The sequence below is a fragment of the Cherax quadricarinatus genome, chromosome 58, assembly GCF_038502225.1.
Source record: "Cherax quadricarinatus isolate ZL_2023a chromosome 58, ASM3850222v1, whole genome shotgun sequence".
NCBI classification, from domain to species: Eukaryota; Metazoa; Arthropoda; class Malacostraca; order Decapoda; family Parastacidae; genus Cherax; species Cherax quadricarinatus.
The window spans coordinates 13,453,884-13,479,166 of NC_091349.1; the positions used below are offsets into that span (position 1 = coordinate 13,453,884).

The 25,283-nt window shown below is 39.2% G+C and overlaps 1 protein-coding gene across 3 annotated transcripts in view; it reads left to right on the forward strand.

Annotated features, from left to right (window-relative positions):
- The window catches only part of LOC128698096 (sushi domain-containing protein 4), a 63,005-nt gene that overhangs the window by 9,939 nt on the left and 27,783 nt on the right, over positions 1-25,283 (forward strand). For all 3 annotated transcript variants that reach the window (XM_053790199.2, XM_070097618.1, XM_053790200.2), the window contains 5 exons: positions 6,170-6,397; positions 9,205-9,420; positions 19,321-19,524; positions 20,796-20,881; positions 21,490-21,610. In XM_053790199.2, the coding sequence (XP_053646174.1) occupies positions 6,170-6,397; positions 9,205-9,420; positions 19,321-19,524; positions 20,796-20,881; positions 21,490-21,610 (855 nt within the window). The remainder of the gene's footprint in view (positions 1-6,169; positions 6,398-9,204; positions 9,421-19,320; positions 19,525-20,795; positions 20,882-21,489; positions 21,611-25,283) is intronic.

A 25,283-nucleotide genomic window follows, 5' to 3' on the forward strand; every position in this document is an offset into this window, starting at 1 on the left:
TAAGAAATGTAAAGAGAAAATAGAGACTAGAATTAAATAAGTTTTGTCACAGTAAATTTATTCACATTGAAATGCATATAGTAAATATGGTATATTATATGTGGCTACAATTTACAGCATTTCTTGTAAGGCCCACAGTACATGCAGTATTGTATTTGCTTAATAAATTCTTGTTAGGTAAAATGACACGTGCAACTAATGCAACATTTTATTGTGGCAATATTGCACATGTGCCCTTTTACCTAACATTGATATTTCTACCAACATTATTACTAATAAATTCATGTACAGTATAGGAGATAAATTTATTACTCTTTAATTATGGTTCTTTTCTTTATAAGATGTAAAATATTTTCTCATCTTTATGCATCATGCTTTTCATATGATATTTTTTGCAATTTTTTTTTAATTTAGGCCAAATTCCTCTTGCTTCTAAGGTATTCATTTATTTAAAAAGATGGTACAGTATAATTAATACTCTCATTATTCTTTATCTCTACAAATACAACTACAAATTTGATTTCAGTTATGCAGTACAGAAATAATATATAGTTTACATGTAATAAAACATTGGTAGGCACAAAAGAAAGCCATTAGTATGCAATACTAATGTGTATAGTATGCAATACATTTGGGCAAACTCATCCTAATACTTAAAGACTACTTAAGAATTAGACTTGGACTGTTGAATAGGATATTAGGATTTCTTTTGCAGTTAACTACAATCACATATACAGTAAGGAAGGTAGCTAATGAACTAATGGTACAATTTTAAAAGTATGACTTATTATTTCAAACTGATTCAGTAATCTTCAGTTTTGTGGAACGATTGAATAGAAATGATGAGGATACAGAAAAAAAAAAATCTTACTTTTTTTTTTCAACCACCCAGCCATATCCCACCAAGGCAGGGTGACCTAAAAAGAAAAAAAGCTTCTCTTTTTTAATTTAGTAATGTATACAGGAGAAGGGGTTACTAGCCCCTTGCTCCCGGCATGTTTGTCACTTCTTACGACACACATGGCTTATGGAGAAAGAATTCTGATCCACTTCCCCATGGAGATAAGAGGAAATAAACAAGAACAAGAACTAGTAAGAAAATAGAAGAAAATCCAGAGAGGTATGTCTATATATGCTTGTACATACATGTGTAGTGTGACCTAAATGTAAATAAAAGTAGCAAGACCTACCTAAAATCTTGAATGCTTATGAGACAAAAAAAAAGACACTAGCAATCCTACTTTCATGTAAAACAATTACAGATTTATGTTTTACACCCACTTGGCAGGACGGTAGTACCTTATTGGGTGGTTGCTGTCTAGCAACCTACTACCTAGAAAAAATCTTACATCTTATATTTTAATTTTGACAAGAATTTTGATTTAAATCTTAAAATTAGTGAACATTTTTGTAGATCCTGCAGCCACCAGAACTATATAACAGCTAACCACTTGCAAAATACTGTTGTGTTATAACATTTTCAAGAAGTTTGTGAGATCAAAGGAAGGCATGGAACACAATCTAGTAATTTTAAACACACATTTAGCAGGGAAATCTTTATCAAATGTTATTCTCACCCAGAGTATTGCTTTATTAGCACTCAGAAATAAGCAAAAACACCTTATGCAGCATTCAAGCATCCTGAGATCAGGTCATGTGATGTGGGAGGTCAATGGAGATGGTCAGATGATAACAAGAGAGCAGGGCCTGGAGCTGAGTGTCAGGTCAAGGGGTTTTGTGTCTTGATCCTCAACAGTGTGTACAATGGATTTTGCTAATACAGTGGACCCCTGAGTTTCGCCAGCATTGACTTTCGTGAAATTCGACTTTCGGCAAGTTTTTTCGGCAAAATTTGGCCTCGAGTTTTGTGATTAGACTCGTGATTCGGCGACTGTCTGGTACCCGTCCGCCCGTCACCACGCACACAAAGCCAGTCTCCCACGCCATTCACGCTCGGTGTGCCATTGTTTACCAACACGTGACCATCACCCCGCGGGTTCATACGTAATAATCCATTGTTTTTGTGATTGCAACTGCTAAATAAGTCACCATGGGCCCAAGGAAAGCTAGTGCAAGCCCTTTGGTAAAGAAAGTGATGAACACGATCCAGAGGGATTTTGAAGGGTTTGAGGCAGACCCTGACCCTGCCAACCCTCTGCCTGTTGTGGAAGGTGTTGTGGCATTGGGCAAGTCCATGGGGTTGGAGGTGAGTGACGGGGATGTGGAAGAGTTGGTGGAGGACCACAGGGAAGAGCTAACCACTGACGAATTGCAAGAGCTTCAACTGGAACAGCATCAGACCACAGGTGAGGAACTTGCTTCAGAGGAGGAGGAAACGAGAGTGAAGGAGGTGCCTTCTTCGGTGATTAAGGACATGTGTTCAAAGTGGAATGAGTTGCAAAGTTTTGTTGAAAAGTATCACCCTGACCAAGCTGAAACAAGCCATATCTGCAACATGGTCAGTGACAAAGCCTTGTCCCACTTCAGGGAAATCATAAAGAAATGCCAGAAACAGACCTCTCTGGACAGATATTTTGTGCGACAGGGGTCCAGTGACTCTCAAGTTGTTCCCAGAGGCATTAAAAAAAGAAAGGAAGTAACCCCAGAAAAGGACTTGCTACCTGAAGCCCTAATGGAAGGAGATTCTCCTTCCAAACAATAGTGTACACCTTCCTCCTATCCCCTCCTGCCGTCTTCCATCCACCCAGAAGTCTTCAGTAAAGGTAAGTGTAATGTTATTATTATTTTTTATATGCATGTACTTGATTTCTGATTGTTTTCAGTATGTAAATCTTTATTTAATTTGTAAAAAAATATTTTATTTTAATATTTTTGGGTGTCTGGAACAGATTAATTTTATTTCTATCATTTCTTATGGGGAAAATGGTTTTGAGTTTCGTGAATTTCGACTTTCGGCAGGCTCTCTGGAACAGATTAATCACGAAACTCGGGGGTCCACTGTATATACTTTCCTCTATTTTGTTCCGTAGTTTTGGTGGGATAGATAGTAACTGCCAAAGGCTTCCCCATTTTGCTTTCTTGTTTTCATAATACCTATATCAGTTGTATTCTATCCCATAAGGTGGAAATGCAGGTTGCTATGGACTGCACAGATGTTGTCCATACTGTATGCATATTGTGCTCCTGGAGGTGTGTCTGAAGTCTAGCGCTGTCTTGCAGCTATAGAATTGGTTATGTCCCTCACATAAAATGCTGTTTACAGTGGAGCCCCAGTTTTCGTGATTAATCCGTTCGAAAAAGTCTGACGAAAGCCTGAATCGTATGAAAACTTAAGCATAAGAAATAATGTAAATCTAATTAATCCATTCCAGACACCCAAAAATATTAACAAAAAATACATATTATAAAGAATAACTATGGTTTTACATACAAACTAGGGCATATGAAAACCGAGGTTTGACTGTACAGTGGTCCCTCGCTTTTCGTAGTTCTCGGCAATCATATATTTCGGAAATCATAGGGGTATTTTCGAATAAACATGGGCTCGCTTTTCATAGGTTGACTCGCGAGTCATAGTTCGTCCAGGACGTGTACCCACGACGTGAGCCAGGGCGGCAGCCAGTCTGGCATTGTTTACCAGTGAGCGAAGGTCCCCTCACGTGCTCCAGCGAAATATTTCATAATATTCCATTTATTTTAGTGCTTTCAAGTACTAAATAAGCTACCATGGCTCCAAAGAAAGCTCCTAGTGCCAAGCCTGTGGTAAAGAAGGTGAGAAATATGGTTGAATTTAAGAAAAGCATCATTGATCAATATGAAAGTGGTACAAGTGTGGCCTAACTGGCCAGGATGTATAAGAAAACCTACACAACCATATGTTCCATAGTGGCCAAGAAAAAGGAAATCAAGGACGCTGTTGTTGCAAAGGGGGTAACTATGCTGACGAAAACGAGATCACCAGTACTCAAAGAGGTTGAGAAGTTATTATTGGTGTGGATAAATGAGAAACAATTAACAGGAGATACTCTTATGACTTCGATTATTTGTGAAAAGGCTAGGCAGTTACACAATGATCTGGTAAAGAAATTGCCTGAAAATAGTGGTGATGTGAGTGAATTTAAGGCCAGCAAAGGTTGGATTGATAGATTTAAGAACCATACTGGCATACACAGTGTGGTAAGGCATGGTGAGGCTGTCAGTTCGGACCACAAGGCGGCTGAAAAATATGTGCATGAATTCCAGGAGTACATAGAGGCTGAAGGACTGAAACCTGAACAAGTGTTCAGTTGTGACAAAACAGGCCTCTTTTGGAAGAAAATGCCAAATAGGACCTTCCTTACACAGGAGGAAAAGGCAATGCCAGGACACAAGCCTATGAAAGACAGGCTGACGCTAATGTTCTGTGCTAATGCTAGTGGGGATTTCAAAGTGAAGCCATTACTAGTGTACCATTCTGAAAATCCCAGAGTGTTCAGGAAAAACAATGTTATGAAAAGTAAATTGTGTGTGTTTTGGAAATCTAATAGTAAGGCATGGGTCACGAGGGAAATTTTCATCAAGTGGTTCAGTGAAGTGTTTGGCCCTAGTGTGAAAAATTACCTCCTGGAAAAGAAATTGGATCTCAATTGCCTGCTAGTAATGGACAATGCACCTGCTCATCCTCCAAACTTGGATGACCTAATTTTCGAGGAGTTTGGGTTCATCACAGTAAATTTCTTGCCCCCGAATACCACTCCTCTCCTCCAGCCCATGGACCAGCAGGTCATTGCAAACTTTAAAAAAAACTATACCAAAGCAGTGTTTCACAGGTGCTTGACTGTGACTACAGACACTCACTTGACCCTAAGGGAATTTTGGAGAGAACACCTCAGCATCCTCCATTGCATAACCCTTATAAGTATGGCTTGGGAGGGAGTGACTACCAGGACTTTGAAGTCTGCCTGGAGAAAATTGTGGCCAGATTGTGTTGACAAGAGGGATTTTGAAGGGTTTGGGACTGACCCTGATGAGCCTATGTCTGTTGTAAAATCATTTGTGGCACTGGGGAGTTCCATGGGGTTGGATGTGAGTTTGGAGGATGTGGAAGAATTGGTGGAAGACCACAACGAAGAGCTCACCACTGAGGAGCTGCAAGAGCTTCAGCAGGAACAGCAACAGATCGCAGCTCAGAATCTTGCTGCAGAGAAGGAGGAAGAGAGATGGAAGATGGTGCCTTCTTCAGAAATTAAAGAGATTTTTGCTATGTGGGGTAAGATGGAAAGATTTATGGAGAAATATCACCCTGACAAGGTTGTTGCAAGCCATGTTGGCAACATGTACAGTGACAGAGTCTTGGCCCATTTTAGGGAAGTTTTAAAGAGACACCAGAAACAGAGCTCTCTGGACAGTTATTTTGCGAGACAGGACTCAGTGACTCTCAAGGTGGTCCTAGTGGCATTAAGAAACAGAGAAGAGAAGCAACCCCAGAAAAGCAATTGGTACCTGAGGTGTTGCTGGAAGGGGATTCCCCTTCCAAACTATAAACAATCCACACTCACTCCTCCTCCAGTCTCCCATACACTAAGAAGAATCTCCAATAAAGGTAAGTGTTATGCTGTTAATGTTTCGTTCATCATTTCCCATTGTGTTGTTTATGTACTACATGTATATTTCATGTAAAAAATTTTTTTGTTTTAATACTTCTGGGTGCCAGGAACGGATTAATTGTATTTACATTATTTCTTATGGGGAAAATTGATTTGCAAATCGTAGATTTCGTTAATAGTAGCAGCTCCAGGAACGGATTAACTACGAAAAACGAGGGATCACTGTACTTCTACTGTGTCTGTAGTTTTGATGGGTTTGAAGTCTTGGAAATAATTTTAAACTTTAAAATTAATTTAAATTTCAAACTCTAAATGATAACAGAACTACAGGCAGAGAAGGTGTTTACAGTATTGCATGTGAGGGATGTAAGAAATTCTATATTAGTGAGACAGTCCTGCAGACTTATGTCACCTTCAGGAACACAAGTATGCATACAGAATGGATGGCACCAACAACACTTGTGTGGTCCATCATAATCCATATTCATACCTCTTAAACTTGGGGAATGTGTAACTAATATAGTACAAGAAGGTAAAAATTAAGATGCCTTGAAGCACCTGCTATCCAGGTCACTTATATCAAAAAACATAAGTGATACTAAATAACCTTTATTTTGAAACAGTTCTGATGTGCGAGCCTCCGGCCAACATTCCTCACGGCTCTGTGCAAGTCATGGAACATGGAAACCTTTTACTTGGCTCCCAGCATCAGAACTATAATGGAGTAGATCGCTTTCCAGAGGGCAGTGTAGCTGAGTATTCATGCAATAATGGCTATTGGCTCCATTCTTCATCCCGTGCAAGTCACACTTGCCGTCGAGGATCATGGATTGGTGACCTGCCAGAGTGTGGTATGTCCTCTTGACCTAATAATTTGCTTCTTTTTTTTTTTAACAAATTAAGTGTTTTTTTTTTTTTTTTTTTTTAGTAGTTATGAGGTGTCGAGTGCAATATGAGCAAGCTCAAGAACAGTTTTTTCCCTCGACATAACCTTCCAGGCATTTAGAAGACTAATAGAGTACCATTAGTCTATTTCACTTGCAATACTTTCAAACTGCATGCTGGACAAGCTAACTGAGAATATATCACTGGGTGGTGGAACCGTCATTGATACTCCAGGTCATAACTAAATCAGTGGGCACAACAAATACCCTTCTATTCAGTTTTATTCTCTTTCTTGGCATTTTGATTATTATGACATGCTATTTTGAACATTTGAATAATTAATTCTGCTATTATGAGTTCTGAGAGTCATGCTGTTCCAGATGTGTTAAGGTGTTCTTGAGTATTAATCTGTGTTCAGTCTTCTGCAACAGGGATGCACAGCCCTTTCATCCATCCATTATTAACCGAAGAATTATATGCTATGCAGTGTATAGTTTATAAATTGAGTGAAACTGCTGAAAGGTATTTAGTGTCACAAATCAGTGGTAGGTTGAATTTTTGCATACTATATTGAGGGATGCAGTTATGCTACTCAAGGATTGCATGCAGCCCTTGGACTGCCAGGTATGCATCCCAGCTCTGCAACTATCTAAAGAATCTCTTAATACATCATGCTGCAGTAAATACCCCAACTAATATGCTATTTTTATTTAATATTTCATTACTCCAAGCTGGTTGTATATACAGAAATGTACACAACATTTGTAAATTTTATGTTGGTAATTTTTTTGGAAGTTACTCAAAGCACATGGTTTTTGAGTTTGTTCACTTGGCAAACTTTGATCCAGTTTTTCTCAAAACTTTAATTTGCCAAGTATGTCCTTACTGCACACAAAGCCTCATGTGTAAACCAGATGCATTATATACTGTTTACAGATTATATTAATTTCCAAATATAGATACAGTAGACCCCCGCCTTACGATATTAATCCGTTCCTGAGAGCTCACCGTGAGCCAAAATTATCGTAAGGCGAATTAATTTTCCCCATAAGAAATAATGGAAATCAAATTAATCCGTGCAAGACACCCAAAAGTCTGAAAAAAAAAAAATTTTTTACCACATGAAATATTAATTTTAATACACACAAACTAAGAAGATATGCACAATTAATACTCTACTAAGAATAGAATACATGACACTTACCTTTATTGAAGGTCTGGTGATGATTGATGGGATGGGAGGAGGGTAGAGTGTGGAAGTTGTTATTGTTTAGAAGGGGAATCCCCTTCCATTAGGACTTGAGGTATCAAGTCCTTTTCCGGGGCTACTTTCCTTCTTCTTTTAATGCCACTAGGACCAGCTTGACCAGCTGTCCATAGAGCTCTGTACCTCTTGTTCCTTTAAGATTTGCCTAAATGGGCCACAACATTGTCATTGTAATAGTCACCAGCATGGCTTGCAATAGCTGTGTTAGGGTGCTTTTCATCCATAAAAGTTTGCAGTTCAACCCACTTTGCACACATTTCCTTAATTTTTGAAGTAGGCACAATGGATTCCACAACTGGCATAGGCTTTTCAGGGTTAGCCCCAAACCCTTCAAAATCTTTCTTAATTTCCATACTAATTCTCACCCTTTTTACCACAGGGTTGGCACTAGAAGCTTTCTTGGGGCCCATGGTGACTTATTTTGCAGTTACAATCACAAAAAACACTGGGATAAGGTGAAATGTACCGAATGTATGCGTGGATGCAACCACACTGGCTGGCTTGTAAACACTGGCGCTGAGGCCACACGTGGGACGTGTCCTGGACGAATCGCTTGAGGCGAGGCAAAATTTTTGTGTTCGAATGTATCGTATGGCAGATTTAACGTAACGCGATGCCATCGTAAGGCGGGGGTCCACTGTATTTTAATAAGTTGATATGTGTTCCTCAGAAAAAAAAAAAGTCAGTAACCATTTCTTTTTATCTGGTTTGATTTTCTTATTTACTGTATAGTCTTTTCCACAAGTGCATCTGTGAATATTTAGTTATCTTGCTATTGTAATGACTGCTAACTAATTTTCCAGATCAGATTTGTAACAAACTTATCTTTTACTGTAGTTACCCCAGTAGGATAGTGGAGACCAGTTTCTTCTTCTTTCAACAAACTGGCTGTATCCCACCAAAACAGGATGGCCCAAAAAGAAAAGCAAAGAGTTTCTCTTTTTAACTTTAGTACTGTATACAGGAGAAGGGGGTCACTAGCCCCTTGCTCCCAGCATGTTTGTTGCCTCTTACAACACGCATGGCTTATGGAGGAAGAATTCTGTTCCACTTTCCCATGGAGATGGAGACCAATTTGTTGTTTACATTTTTTTTTTTTTTTCAACAAGTCTGCCGTCTCCCACCGAGGCAGGGTGACCCAAAAAGAAAGAAAATCCCCAAAAAGAAAATACTTTCATCATCATTCAACACTTTCACCTCACTCACACATAATCACTGTTTTTGCAGAGGTGCTCAGAACACAACAGTTTAGAAGCATATACGTATAAAGATACACAACATATCCCTCCAAACTGTTGGATAGGGTCTTCTATGATTAATAGATGGAGGATCAAGCCTCTGTTGCCCCATGTAGTGAATAACTCCACACAGGTTTATTGCTTCAGATAAGGTATGATGATAATCCTATCCTATTAACACTTAAAATTATTGTTTAATTGCAAGTGCTTTAGAGCTTCTTCTTTTGAGTTAGTTTATTTTTCATTAATATTTTCTTGCCTCTTTTAGTAAGCCAAGGCTGCATGACACCCGAGTCAGTGATGAATGGGTACTACATCGAGGTGACAGGCTCATCTGATCTGCAGTACCCACCTGGAGCCAGACAACAATTTGTATGTCACACTGGCTATGTTCTCCATGGGCCTGATCTCTATGTTTGTAACAAAGGTGGTGAATGGGTCCCACGAAGACAGCCACACTGCGAACCATCTAAACAACTCATTGGTAAGTAATGTATGTTTGAAAACATGTATTTGTACATTAATGATATGATATTTAATATTAACATTGTTGTACATAGTACGTATATTATTTATATACTGTATACAATATTCATGGTTTTACAAGGTTGAAATTGATAGCATACCAAGACAGAGGCTTAAAATTCTCAATGTGTTCTAATTTCTAATTTATTTGGTCAGTTTTTGTTACATTTTACACTATGAATTAGGACTTGATGTGCTGTTGGAGTGTAAGCAAGGTAACGTTTATGAAGGGATTCAGGGAAACCGGCAGGCCGGGCTTAATTCCTGGATATGGGAAGTAGTGTTAATATTGCAGTTTTATAACTGTAGTGTAAACATGCCTCTGGCAAGACAGTGATGGGATGAATGATGATAAAAGTTTTTTTGGGGGCCACCCTGCCTTGGTGGAAAATGGCCACGTGTTAATAATAAAAAAATAATACTTAGACTGTTGAATAATGGTGACTTACTTTTTTCCTTTTTTTGGTCATCCTACCATAGTGGGAGATAGCTGTTTCAAAAAAAAAGAATTAGAAAATAATGATACTTATACAGTAAATACCACCATGTAAGTTGAGTTTTAACCCTTTGACTGTTTTGGTCGTATATATACGTCTTATGAGCCACAGTTTTTGACATATATACTCATAAATTCTAGCGGCTTCAAATGAAGCAGGAGAAAGCTGGTTAGGCCCACATGTGAGAGAATGGGTCTGTGTGGTTAGTGTGCACCATATAAAAAAAATCCTGCGGCACGCAGTGCATAATGAGAAAAAAAAAATCCGACCTTTTTTTTAATTAAAATGCTGACTTTGTGATCTGTTTTTGTATAGTATTTATGGTTGTATTCTCGTTTTCTTGGTCTCAGTTGATAGAATGGAAAACATATAGAAATAGAGGTGATTTTGATTGGTTTTACTATGAAAAGAACCTTCAAATGGAGCTCTTAAGTAGGGGAATGTTCAAAAATAAACAAATGATGTCATTTTCCAATAAATGTCCAAGTAGCCATTCTAATATTCAGTCATGAATGGTTTGAGATTATTTATACAATTGCAGTGGACCCCCGCCTTACGATATTAATCCGTTCCTAAGAGCTCATTGTAAGCCGAAATTATCGTTAGCCAAATTAATTTTCCCCATAAGAAATAATGAAAATCAAAAAATCCGTTCCTGACACCCCAAAGTATGAAAAAAAAAAATTTTTACCACATGAAATATAAATTTTAATACACATAAACTGAAGAAGACATGCACAATTACTACTCTACTAAGAAGAGAATACAAGACACTTGCCTTTATTGAAGATCTCTTGATAATTGATGGGATGGGAGGAGGGGAGAGTGTGGAAGTTATTGTTTAGAAGGGGAATCCCCTTCCATTAGGACTTGAGGTAGCAAGTCCTTTTCTGGGGTTACTTCCCTTCTTTTAATGTCACTAGAACCAGCTTGAGAGTCACTGGACCTCTGTTGCACAACAAATCTGTCCATAGAGCTCTGTGCCTCCCGTTCCTTTAAGACTTTCCTAAAATGGGCCATAACATTGTCATTGTACAGGTTGCCAACACTGTCAGCATAGTTGCTGATTCCCTGTATATGTATATGTTATCTGAGTATCATAGTACCATCCATATGTTTTACATACACGACCCCTTGCTAGGCCCAGTGACTAGCTTGTGTGACGTCACGTGATGCTGATGTGAGTGCTACGCTCCCGGCCCTAGGTCTCAGTTCCCCGTAGTCCTAGCAGGCAACAGGACAGGCAGTTTGGGCTCTCCCTTATCACAGTCTGCAATATAAGCATTAACATCCAACAAGTGTGTTCAACTCCAACCATCACATCTCCACGAACCCCTTCTCACAAATGGTGCCAGCGGTGGGCCTGTAATTCTGACGATTACAGCAATTTCTGGAGATGAATTTCTACTGAGCCGGTTGCCATTTTCTGAATGCTAGGCCTGCCAAGACCAGTCACGCTTCACATCCCACCACTGCACTGGCTGGCTTGTAAACTCTGGCGCTGAGGCCACACGTGGGACGTGTAAGGCGAGTTTTTTATCATGAGGCGAGGCAAAATTTTTGCATTCAAATGCTTCGTATGGTGGATTTAACGTAACGCGATGCGTTCGTAAGGCGGGGGTCCACTGTATTACAATATTGCAGTAGTCTGCATAACAGTAAATCTTCTATTTTTTGATTGAATAAAAATTCAAAATAGAAAGCAAGAGTAATATCAGAGGGGCCTGGAGACATGACTGATGAACAAAGAAAATGTTATTTTAGAGCCAGGAATGTCTGTATTGTTCATTCTGCACCCTAATTTGAAATTGTCGTATTTTTTGTGAAATTGGTCAAATTGCAAATTTCTGACCATGTTATTGGGTAGTTGAAATCTGTAAATGGGCAGTTTCTTGTACTCAATCAATAGAAAAAATGGATTTCTAAAGAAATAGCTATGAGTTTGGTCGACTGGAAGAATGGAATTAGCCGAAAACAGGGCTCAAAGTGGCCGAAATCACCTATTCGTAAATACAGTGGACCCCCGGTTAACGATATTTTTTCACTCCATAAGTATGTTCAGGTGCCAGTACTGACCGAATTTATTCCCATAAGGAATATTGTGAAGTAGATTAGTCCATTTCAGACCCCCAAACATACACGTACAAACGCACTTACATAAATACACTTACATAATTGGTCGCATTCGGAGGTAATCGTTATGCGGGGGTCCACTGTATTGGCGAGGTCACTAACTTTGTGAGAGCGTAATTCCATCAGTTTTCCATCAAATTTCATTCTTTTGGTGTCATTACAACCGGGAAAAGATTCTGTATTATTTCATAGGAATTTTTTTTTTTTTTTTTTTTTTTTTTTTTTTGAAATTTGTAACACCAGGAGACACCTCAGGATTTAGGGTTGCGACAGTCAAGGGGTTAAAGTTTACAAAATTTGCTAGTTTATGCCCATCATTCACTGGGTATAAAATAGTTAAACTGCCTCTGAGAAATCACTCGTACCCGGATTGCTACCCTCTTTTCCAACACTCAGACACTACAGTGGTATCTATCAGTAGCATTTGATCAAGCCTATCTTGAACAAGAATGGACCCTTGTAGGTTTAGTGCTTTTTGATTATTATAATATAATAATAATAATAATAATAATGTAGGCAGTAGGCTGGTAAACAGCAACCGCCCAGGGAGGTACTACCGTCCTGCCAAGTGAGTGTAAAACGGAAACGTGTAATTGTTTTACATGATGGTAGGATTGCTGGTGTCCTTTTTTTCTGTCTCATAAACATGCAAGATTTCAGGTACGTCTTGCTACTTCTACTTACACTTAGGTCACACTACACATGCATGTACAAGCATATATATGTATATATACACATCCCTCTGGGTTTTCTTCTATTTTCTTTCTAGTTCTTGTTGTTGTTTATTTCCTCTTATCTCCATGGGGAAGTGGAACAGAATTCTTCCTCCGTAAGCCATGCGTGTTGTAAGAGGCGACTAAAATGCCAGGAGCAAGGGGCTAGTAACCCCTTCTCCCGTATAAATTACTAAATTTAAAAAGAGAAACTTTCGTTTTTCTTTTTGGGCCACCCTGCCTTGGTGGGATACGGCCGGTTTGTTGAAAAAAAAAAAAAAAAAAAAAAAAAAAATATATATACACACCCCTCTGGGTTTTCTTCTATTTTCTTACTAGTTCTTGTTCTTGTTTATTTCCTCTTATCTCCATGGGGACATGGAACAGAATTCTTCCTCCATAAGCCATGCGTGTTGTAAGAGGTGACTAAAATGCCGGGAGCAAGGGGCTAGTAACCCCTTCTCCTGTATAAATTACTAAATTTAAAAAGAGAAACTTTCATTTTTCTTTTTGGGCCACCCTGCCTTGGTGGGATACAGCCGGTTTGTTGAAAATAATAATAATAATAATAAGGTAGTACAATGCCTGCACTTTAAAGGAGGGGTTTGGGATATTGGCAGTTTGGAGGGATATGTTGTGTATCTTTATATGTGTATGCTTCTAGACTGTTGTATTCTGAGCACCTCTGCAAAAACAGTGATAATGTGCGAGTGTGGTGAAAGTGTTGAATGATGATGAAAGTATTTTCTTTTTGGGGATTTTCTTTCTTTTTTGGGTCACCCTACCTCGGTGGGAGACGGCTGACTTGTTGAAAAAAAAAAAAAAAAATAAGGTAGTAGGTTGGTAGAAAGCAACCACCCAGGGAGGTACTACTGTCCTGCCAAGTGAGTGTAAAATGAAAGCCTGTAATTGTTTTACATGATGGTAGGATTGCTGGTGTCTTTTGTCTGTCTCATAAATATGCAAGATTACAGGCATGTCTTGCTACTTCTACTTACACTTAGGTCACACTACACATACATGTACACATTTATTTATACACACTCATCTGAGTTTTCTTTGATTTTATCTTAATGGTTCTTGGTCTTATTACTTTTCCTTTTATATCCATGGGGAAGTGGAATAAGAATCTTTCCTCCGTAAGCCTTGTGTGTTGTAAAAGTCAACTAAAATGCCGGGAACAGTGGGCTAGTAACCCCTTTTCCTCTAAAGATTACTAAAAAGAATAAGAAGAAAATTGTCAAAGTGGGAAGTCTGAATGTGTGTGGATGTTGTGCAAATGATAAGAAAGAGATGATTGTGGATGTTATGAATGAGAAGAAGCTGGTTGTCCTGGCTTTAAGTGAAACTAAGCTGAAGGGGTGGAAGAGTTTCAATGGAGAGGAATAAATGGGATTAGGTCAGGGATTTCAAATAGAGTTAGAGCTAAAGAAGGAGTAGCAATAATGTTGAAGGATAAGCTATGGCAGGAAAAGAGGGACTATAAATGTATTAATTCAAAGATTATGTGGAGTAAAATAAAGATTGGATGTGAAAAGTGGGCTATAGTAAGCGTGTATGCACCTGGAGAAGAAAGAAGTGTAGAGGAGAGAGAGAGATTTTGGGAAATGTTGAGTGAATGCGTGGGGAGTTTTGAATCAAGTGTGAGAGTAATGGTGATTGGGGATTTCAATGCTAAAGTGGGTAAAAATGTTATGGAGGGAGTAGTAGGTAAATTTGGGGTGCCAGGGGTAAATGTAAATGGGGAGCCTTTAATTGAGCTATGTGTAGAAAGAGATTTGGTAATAAGTAATACATATTTTATGAAAAAGAGGATAAATAAATATACAAGGTATGATGTAGCACGTAATGAAAGTAGTTTGTTAGATTATGTATTGGTGGATAAAAGGTTGATGGGTAGGCTCCAGGATGTACATGTTTATAGAGGGGCAACTGATATATCGGATCATTATTTAGTTGTAGCTACGGTTAGAGTAAGAGGTAGATGGGAAAAGAGGAAGGTGGCAACAACAAGTAAGAGGGAGGTGAAAGTGTATAAACTAAGGGAGGAGGAAGTTCGGATGAGATATAAGCGACTATTGGCAGAAAGGTGGGCTAGTGCAAAGATGAGTAGTGGGGGGGTTGAAGAGGGTTGGAATAGTTTTAAAAATGCAGTATTAGAATGTGGGGCAGAAGTTTGTGGTTATAGGAGGGTGGGGGCAGGAGGAAAGAGGAGTGATTGGTGGAATGATGAAGTAAAGGGTGTGACAAAAGAGAAAAAGGTAGCTTATGAGAGAAATTTAAAAAAAAAAATAAATACATACATGTACAAGCATATATATACACACACCCCTCTGGGTTTTCTTCTATTTTCTTTCTAGTTCCTCTTCTTGTTTATTTCCTCTTATCTCCATGGGGAAGTGGAACAGAATTCTTCCTCCGTAAGCCATGCATGTTGTAAGAGGCGGCTAAAATGCCAGGAGCAGGGGGCAAGTAACCCCTTCTCCCGTATAAATTATTAAATTTAAAAAGAGAAACTTTCGTTTTTCTTTTTGGGCCACCCTGCCTCAGTGGTATACGGCCGGTTTGTTGAAAGAAAAGAAAACATAGCAGCATATATGTAAAGTACGTCCTTAGGATAACCCAAAAAAGTCAGAGTGACTTATTTCCATTGCCTTCACTCAGAGCTTCATTTCTTCTAAAAATGGTGTTATATGAGAATGGGAGTGTTCCTCTTTATTTATTCTACTGTATCAATGTAGAGACAACTTGTACACAAACCAGACGTGTACACCTGGTTTGTTTACAAAACTTATGTTCACCTGGTTTATTTACATAGCTCTGCGCCTGTCCTCTCTCATGTACTCATTCTCTCTCTCTCTCATTTATTCATTTAATCTCACTTACTCACCTCTGACCCTACATTAACCCTTTCAGGGTCCCCAGGCCCTCTCCCAGACTTGTTTTCAGGGTTGCCCAAATTTAAAAAAAAAAATTATTTTTTCTTACGAAAAGATAGAGAATCTTTTTCTGATCATAATGACACCAAGAGTATGAAATTTGATGGAAAAATTGGGGAATTATGTTCTTGCGAAGTTAGCGGTCTCGACAATGTTTATGCATCGGCGATTTTGCCCACTTTGAGCCCTATTTTCGGCTAATTCCAGTGTACTAGTCGACAGAAATCATAACTATTTCGCTAGAACTCCATTTTTTCTATCGAAGGAGTACAAGAAACCACCCATTTACCAATTTCAACTATCCAATACAGTGGTCAGAATCTAGCAGTTTTGCCAATTTCACACAAATTTCAAAAGATGCCAGTTTCCAAATAGGGTCCAGAGTAAACAAGAAAGACATTCCTGGCACTAAAATAACATTTCCTCTGTTCATTAGTCATGTCCCCACGCCCCTCTTACATTCTTTTGCTTTCCACTTTGAATTTTTATTCTCACAAAAAATAGAAGATTTACTGTTATGTGGGCTACTGCATTAGTGTAGAAATGGTATAAATAATATCGGCGCACTTGTGAAAGAATATTAGACTCACCAGTTGACGTGTATTGGACGCTTAGCATGATTTGTTTACTTTTGAGCTTTGGTAAAAATTGAACATTTCTGCTATTTTGAGCTCAATTTCAAGGTACTTTTCATTGTAAAACCAGTCAAAATCATCTCAATTTCTGTAATATGTCTTCCATTCCAGGAAAACTAGAATACAACAATAAATACCATAAGAAAATACAGTGCAAAGTCGCTGTTTTAATCCAAAAACACGGTCAAAGTTTTTTTTTTTTCTCATTACGCACTGTGTGCTGCAGGATTTTTTTTTATACTGCGCACACTGACCACATAGACCCATTCTTTCACATGTAGGCCTACCAGCTTTCTCTCACTAGATTTGAGGGCGCTAGAATTTAAGCATACTAGTACGTCAAAAACCCTGGTGCGTAAGCCGTACTAGTACGTCCGAAACCCTGAAAGGGTTAAGACTACAAATATTTTAAGCTAAGTGAACTGTATATGCATTTTATCGCTCTGGGACGCTGAAATGTCATAGAATATTATGTGTGGGTGGAATGGCCTGGTATGGTAGCCCGGCTGGGTACCATACATACCACACTTGATTTCTTACAATAAATACTACTCATCTCACCCTAGATTAAGACTACAAATATTTTAAGGTATGTAATGAGTGAACTGTATATGCATTTTATCGCTCTGGGATGCTTAAATGTCATAGAAAGTTATGTGTAGGCGGAATGGCCTGGCATGGTATCCTGGCTGGCTACCATACATACCACACTTGATTTTTTCAATAAATACTACTCATCTCAGCCTAGATTAAGACTACAAATATTTTAAGGTAAGTAATGACTGTACTGTATGTGTATTTTCCTTTTTTATTGTTTTTGTAATGCCTAGTTCTATTGCTAACTTAATACATGTTAGTGTAAGCTTGCTATCTAGTATTGATGTGCATTTATAAGTGAAAAAAAAGGGTGTTCCACTCTATGGCGATTTCCACTTTACGGCGGTGGCCTGGACCCTAACCTGCCATATAAGTGGGGCCCTACTGTAAATGACAGAATCATAAGCCATAAGTCTACATATAATGGTGAATTCTTTCATTTTTGGTCTCTTTTCAGCTCGAAAAGAGATAGAGGTGTGTTTATCAGGGTTTTTCTATATGCATACAGGATTTGATTCAAAATTTGTAATCAAAGAAAAAAATAGATGAGAATGCTGTGAAACTGCTCTGATCATGGCAACTAATACAGTATTTCTAGTCTCAGAAATACAGCCTCAGGTACAATATTTGAAACATTTCATCAAATACATTTCATCAGGCTTGGGTAGCACACTATCAGCTCTCAAAATGTCAGCAATAACTATGTTCAAGAATTACAACACTAACTACAACACAAAACTTAGCACATTTCTAGCTCTCCTATATAAGAGTAACTTCTTCATTGCTGGTGCAGTGGATGAGTTATGTAAAACAAACCTTGACAGTATTGTGAATGAGCTGAAAGAACCTCAGGAGAGAATTTAGTAGCTCAAGAACTGAGTGTAGCTGGTTTGTTAGCAGCATCAAACAGCAATGATAATGAGTAAGACTCGTGCGACAGGTAACTTCCACGAAATGTTTCACCTGCACAGTAGGCTACTTCAGTCCTGAAAGATACTTGAAGGATGTTCTCGGAAGTCAGTGCCCCTGTGACCTAGTCCCAGACCAGTCTTTCTAGTGGGTCAGGGCCTGATCAAGGTTTTATGTTGTCTAATATATGAACTATGGCTTGGCGGGTCAGGAACTGATTTTAGAAACATATCACGTTCTCTCTTGAAGACAGGTGCTTGCTCGTAATTCCCTTTTTGCATGGAGGGTGGGAGTTGAAGTTGGAGACGTCTGACACTTGTCGAGTTCTCTCGTAATGTTCTTATCATGCCCATGCTTTGTGTTGGGGATACTATGCACTATGGAAAAAGACACTTATGTACAGTTCAGGACATTTATTAAAGGAAACGTTTCGCCACGAGTGGCTTCTTCAGTCCTTCTTCAGTCCTGAAGAAGCCACTCGTGGTGAAACGTTTCCTTTAATAAATGTCCTGAACTGTACATAAGTGTCTTTTTCCACATCTTGTCGGTATCACCATACCATTTCCTCATACTATGCACTGTCTGACAAGTCTCCTGTGTTCATATGGAGCAATTTTGGTGTGCAGGTTTAGGATGAGTCCCTCCAGGAATACAGTTGAGGGGGCTTCAAAAGTTCCCAGTAGATTACATGTGTGATTGAATGAATACAGGCAGAGAAAATTCTCTGTATATTTTCCAGCTCAGCAATCTTGTTTACTTTGAAGAGGGCTGTTAGTATACTGTAGTATTCCAGCCTGGAGATAACAAGTGACTTAAAGAATATAATAATTGACTCAGCCTCCCCTGTCTTGGAATTTCTAGTTATCCAGCATATCATTTTTCTTTCAGTACCAAGAGCAACAATGTGATCCTAGAATATGTGATCTTATATAATCAGTGAAAAATGCAGTGTGTATATATATACAAACATATATATAAATATGCATGATGGTAGGATTGCTGGTGTCTTTTGTCTGTCTCATAAACATGCAAGATTTCAGGTACATCTTGCTACTTCTACTTACACTTAGGTCACACTACACATACATGTACAAGCATATATATACACACCCCTCTGGGTTTTCTTCTATTTTCTTTCTAGTTCTTGTTCTTGTTTATTTCCTCTTATCTCCATGGGGAAGTGGGGTCAGAATTCTTCCTCCGTAAGCCATGCATGTTGTAAGAGGTGACTAAAATGCCGGGAGCAAGGGGCTAGTAACCCCTTCTCCTGTATATATTACTGAATGCAAAAGGAGAAACTTCTGTTTTTCCTTTTGAGCCACCCTGCCTCAGTGGGATATGGCCGATGTGTTTAAAGAAAGAAAGAAAGATATATATACATATACTGTATATGCACACAGTGTGGTATAATGTTACAGTTTTATTGTATTTGCTAGGTTCAGAACTGTGCCCTGTACCTCCTGAGGTTATGCACACAGTTCAGAAACTTGTACGTGGTGTGGTGACTGCCCGGGGAGTCGTGCATGGTACCACAGTTGAGTACAGGTGTCGTGCAGGCTACAGGAATGTCTTGGCTCCATGTGTGGCCCATTCTCTCACTTGCCATGAGGGACAGTGGCACGGCACTTCTCCTGAATGTGGTTAGTTGGAAATGTTACTTTGTGGTCTTTGAAAATTAGTAGGTTGAGATGTGTGGATTTTGAAGAGATGAATAAGATGAGAAAGTAAATAGAGTAAAACATCCTGGTAATTATTTGAAAAGTTGAGGAAGAGAGAGTAACTAGAGTACAACATTTTGTTGTTGAGGGATTCTTGTACCACTGCATTCAAAAGGAAATAATTGACAGGTTCATGAAAACTAATGAATGTTAAGAACCTTTAATAGTTTTTGTAAGTTGTGATTACCCTATCAGTTTATATGCACAATAATTAATAATAAAGTATTTTAATAAAAGCAAAGTATACTTTAAGGCTCACAGCAGATGTCAAAGAATCCTTGGTTATTCAGATAACTTTATAAATCTGTACACAGTAATTTTATTATGAGTATAGCTGTTGTTTTCATAAGCACATAAAAAAAATTGGATGCTATTCATCAATAATATAAAAGCATAGGTAGGAAAATTCAAGTGTACTGTATTTAGATGGCCACTTAAAAATTTACTCACTAATTAAGATGAAACATGATAATGTCAAGTGATATTGGTTACATACTCTGCCATCCTCTTGGACAGTTTCAGCATTTAAACAGACAAACAACTTTATTTCTTTGTGTAGTATACATAGTGCAGTTTACATGTATTAAAATATTGTTAAGAACAAAGAAAGCCACTACTTAAGATTAATGTTGTTCTCTTAACTGAAACTGACATCATACACTGTAACCTCTTTTTTTTCTTTGCCCCTTGTACTCATCCTGAATATGAATACTAACTACTATTATTCTAACATCCGATTCACTTTGCTATGAGGTCATAGAAAGGCAGAATACCAGCAAACAGAGCATAGTATTGTAACACTTGTAGCAGAGTAAGCCTTTATTGGACATTTGGCATAAAGTTGAGTTTGTTCGTGTTATACAGAAGAACTCAACAACCTTCCATGTGTGTCCTCCATCTGGTGAGGTTTAGTGGTTGCTGTGCTTTAAATCTCTGTATTACCACTGCCATGTTAATGCTGACTGACCAAAATGGGTGAAGCACTTTTCATGAATATAATATAGAATACAGAAATAATATTATGAGAGTATGTACACTGTAAGTGTGGGTAATAATAGGGTATATACTTAAATTGAAAGTAAATAATGTACTGTATTAGAAGAATTCAAAATTGGTGAATTATCAGTCTGTTTTCCACATAACATTAGTTGTGCATTTTAATCATAAGTAATACAGTTATATGATGTTAACAGAGGAATTCAACAGTTGTGTGGCACCCCCAAACATCGCACACGGCTTCATGTATGATGGAGCGTCTTCATACCCACTACAGTCACAGGTACAGCAAGTGCAATATAGGAGAGGCCTGGGGACATGATAAATGAACAGAGGAAATGCTTTTTAGAGCAAAGAATGTCTACATTGTTTAGTTTGCACTCTATTTTTAAATTGGTATTTTTAATTTTATGTAAAACTGGCTAAATTACCAAATTCTATGCACTTTATAGGGTAGTTGTAATTGTTTAATTGGTGGTTTCTTGTGCTCAGTGAGTAGAATGGAAGGCATACTAACAAAATAGCTAAGAGTTTGGTTGACTAGAGCAATGGAATTTACATAAAGTAGGGCTTAAAGTGGGCAAAATTACCGATGTGTAAATTGTGCCCAGACTGCTAACTTTATGCCAGCCTAATTTCCAAAATTTTCCATAAAATTTTGTACTTTTGGTGCTGTTACCTTCAAGAAAAGATTCTCTACCATTTCAAAAGAATTTTTTTTAAAGTGGACACTGGTGGTCTGGACAGTGAAAGGGTTAAAAAAAAACATCCATACTCATAGCTACCCTTCAAGGACTTGTCAGGCAGGAAAATGCTAATAAAAATTAGGTAGATCAGTGGATAAATTGAAGGATGATTACACACTGTAATGAATATTATGTTTTCTGCCAGGTGTACTTTTCGTGCGAGCCAGGATACCGACTGGTAGGCCCGTCTGTATTGACATGCGAAGACACTGGTTGCTGGACCCCACGGATGCCTCCTGTGTGTCATCTCTCACATCAGTATGAAGGTCACTGATGTGTTATATATCCTTGTTACTTAGTAAAAAGTTGCATTTTGCATCTTAGACAGAATTTTTAAACCTTTGGATTCTAAGTGCAAAATTGACCTTAATTTCGGTTGAATGGCTGATATGGGTTTAGAGCTTTCTTTGGGAATATAATAATAATTATTGTTAGTCCATGGCATCCATTAATGTTTTCCCTTTCCTGAGATATTTCACTTCCTTGAATTGTAATTTTTTTTCTAACACTGGTTGTATCCTGCCTAGGTAGGGTGGCCCAAATCAAGGAAATGCATTCACTATCATTCATTCAATAGTTATCTTGCCAGAAGTGGAAGACATCATTATTCAAATAAATCTTCAAACTGCAACATCCTCATCTCTCCTTCAGAGTGTTGGCATTGTCGGGTAACTGGTTTTCCTGTAATCCTTTAACTCTTTCAGGGTCCGTCCCGTAGATCTACAGCTTCACGTTGAGTGTCCAAACCATAGATCTACGCCAAAATTCTAGTGCCGTCAAATTTAGCACGAAAGCGCTCATAGGCCTACATGTGAGAGAACGGGTCTGCGTGGTGGGTGTGCACCATAAACAAAAAATCTAGGCGCCCGCATAGCATTGTGGGAATGTCGGCTCAGTTACCCTTGTTCACCATGCCTCGTCGCAAGGCAGCTCTCACTCCAAGGAAAATTGGGACTCTCCTGTTCCTATCTGATAGTTCTGACAGTGATGGAAGTGGAAATGAAGACGAATTCTTTGGCTTTGATCAGTTAGTGACTGAAAGGAATGACCAGGATATCGATAATAGTGCAGAAAACCCTGACGATCCTCAACCTTCTACCTCTGGTGTGGGCACTCATCAGTTACGGTCGGTTGTACCTCAACGAAAGAGAAAACTATTATTTTCGCGTGGCCAGGCCTCTGACTTCAGTAATGATGATGATAGTGATGTGGATTGTGATTTTATTGCTCTTGACGATCATTCGAGTAGTGATAGTGAGGAATCATATTCACCAGTGAAGCGTCGGTATGTATGCCGCTGCATGCGCTCGGGTAGTGTACCCTATGCCATGCCCAGGGGACGGAGTACATCCCGGAGTACACCCCATGGCCCTACACCAGGTATAGATAGTGATAGTGAGGATGATGTGGCTACACTTAGCATGGATAGACCACAGGCATCACTAGATGGTGGTAGTGGTGATGGTAGTGCCACGGCCATGTGTGACTTACCAGCCCAGGCTGGGACCCATGCTGCTGACTCTGCAGTTCAAGGACAAAGCGGAGCATCAGCCACCAGCCCACCACAACCACAACTACCCGCACAACCAGCCTATGATGTCCAGTATCCACCAGCAAACCGTATCTGGGATTGGCAGCAAAATCCCAATTTTGTTCCCAAGCCTCACCACTTTGATGACTCTGAAAGTGGAATTCTATCTACTTGTCCCCTTGGAAACACTGCAAATGAACTGGAATTCTTTGAATTATTCTTTGACCAGCCATTGATGGAAACTATTGTCAGGGAAAGTAATAAGTATTTTGAGTACACCATGGCAAATAAGATCATATCACCACAGTCAAGACTACACCGGTGGAAAGAGACGACTGTTGCAGAAATGTATTTAGTTTTTCCAACAATAATGCTTATGCCTCATGTCTATAAGCATAATATAAAAGCATACTGGTCCACAGATCGGCTGATTTCTACCCCGGTCTTCAGTGAAATCATCCCAGTGAACAGGTTTATCTTACTGTTACGTATGTTGCACTTCTCTGACAAAACCAGGCCTGACGGAAGTGACAGGTTATACAAGATTAGAAATGTTTTTATGTATCTCAAACAAAAGCTCGGCATATACTTTTATCCATTCAAGAATCTTGTAATTGACGAGTCTTTGATTTTGTTCAAAGGTAGACTGTCATTCAAGCAGTATATACCGAGCAAGAGGAAACGCTTTGGTATAAAACTGTTTGTACTCTGTGACTGTGACACGGGAAGTAAAACATTGAAAGATACCAAGATGTTATTGGGTATCTCAGGTGACGTAGTGAGAAGCATGATGGCACCTTATCTTGGTAAGGGGCATACATTATATACCGATAACTGGTACACAAGCCCATTACTCAGTGATTTCTTGCGAGTGAACAAGACAGATGTGTATGGCACGGTGAGCTCTAATTGTAAACATATGCCCAGGCTTTACGCAGGTGCTCGTGGTTTACCTGGAGTTTACCTGGAGAGAGTTCCGGGGGTCAACGCCCCCGCGGCCCGGTCTGTGACCAGGCCTCCTGGTGGATCAGAGCCTGATCAACCAGGCTGTTGCTGCTGGCTGCACGCAAACCAGCGTACGAGCCACAGCCCGGCTGGTCAGGAACCAACTTTAGGTGCTTGTCCAGTGACAGCTTGAAGACTGCCAGGGGTCTGTTGGTAATCCCCCTTATGTATGCTGGGAGGCAGTTGAACAGTCTCGGGCCTCTGACACTTATTGTATGGTCTCTTAACATGCTAGTGACACCCCCGCTTTTCATTGGGGGGATGTTGCATCGTCTGCCAAGTCTTTTGCTTTCGTAGTGAGTGATTTTCGTGTGCAAGTTCGGTACTAGTCCCTCTAGGATTTTCCAGGTGTATATAATCATGTATCTCTCCCGCCTGCGTTCCAGGGAATACAGTTTTAGGAACCTCAAGCGCTCCCAGTAATTGAGGTGTTTTATCTCCGTTATGTGCGCCGTGAAGGTTCTCTGTACATTTTCTAGGTCAGCAATTTCACCTGCCTTGAAAGGTGCTGTTAGTGTGCAGCAATATTCCAGCCTAGATAGAACAAGTGACCTGAAGAGTGTCATCATGGGCTTGGCCTCCCTAGTTTTGAAGGTTCTCATTATCCATCCTGTCATTTTTCTAGCAGATGCGATTGATACAATGTTATGGTCCTTAAAGGTGAGATCCTCCGACATGATCACTCCCAGGTCTTTGACGTTGGTGTTTCACTCTATTTTGTGGCCAGAATTTGTTTTGTACTCTGATGAAGATTTAATTTCCTCGTGTTTACCATATCTGAGTAATTGAAATTTCTCATCGTTGAACTTCATATTGTTTTCTGCAGCCCACTGAAAGATTCGGTTGATGTCCGCCTGGAGCCTTGCAGTGTCTGCAATGGAAGACACTGTCATGCAGATTCGGGTGTCATCTGCAAAGGAAGACACGGTGCTGTGGCTGACATCCTTGTCTATGTCGGATATGAGGGTGAGGAACAAGATGGGAGCGAGTACTGTGCCTTGTGGAACAGAGCTTTTCACCGTAGCTGCCTCAGACTTTACTCTGTTGACGACTACTCTCTGTGTTCTGTTAGTGAGGAAATTATAGATCCATCGACCGACTTTTCCTGTTATTCCTTTATCACGCATTTTGTGTGCTATTACGCCATGGTCACACTTGTCGAAGGCTTTTGCAAAGTCTGTATATATTACATCTGCATTCTTTTTGTCTTCTAGTGCATTTAGGACCTTGTCGTAGTGATCCAATAGTTGAGACAGACAGGAGCGACCTCTTCTAAACCCATGTTGCCCTGGGTTGTGTAACTGATGGGTTTCTAGATGGGTGGTGATCTTGCTTCTTAGGACCCTTTCAAAGATTTTTATGATATGGGATGTTAGTGCTATCGGTCTGTAGTTCTTTGCTGT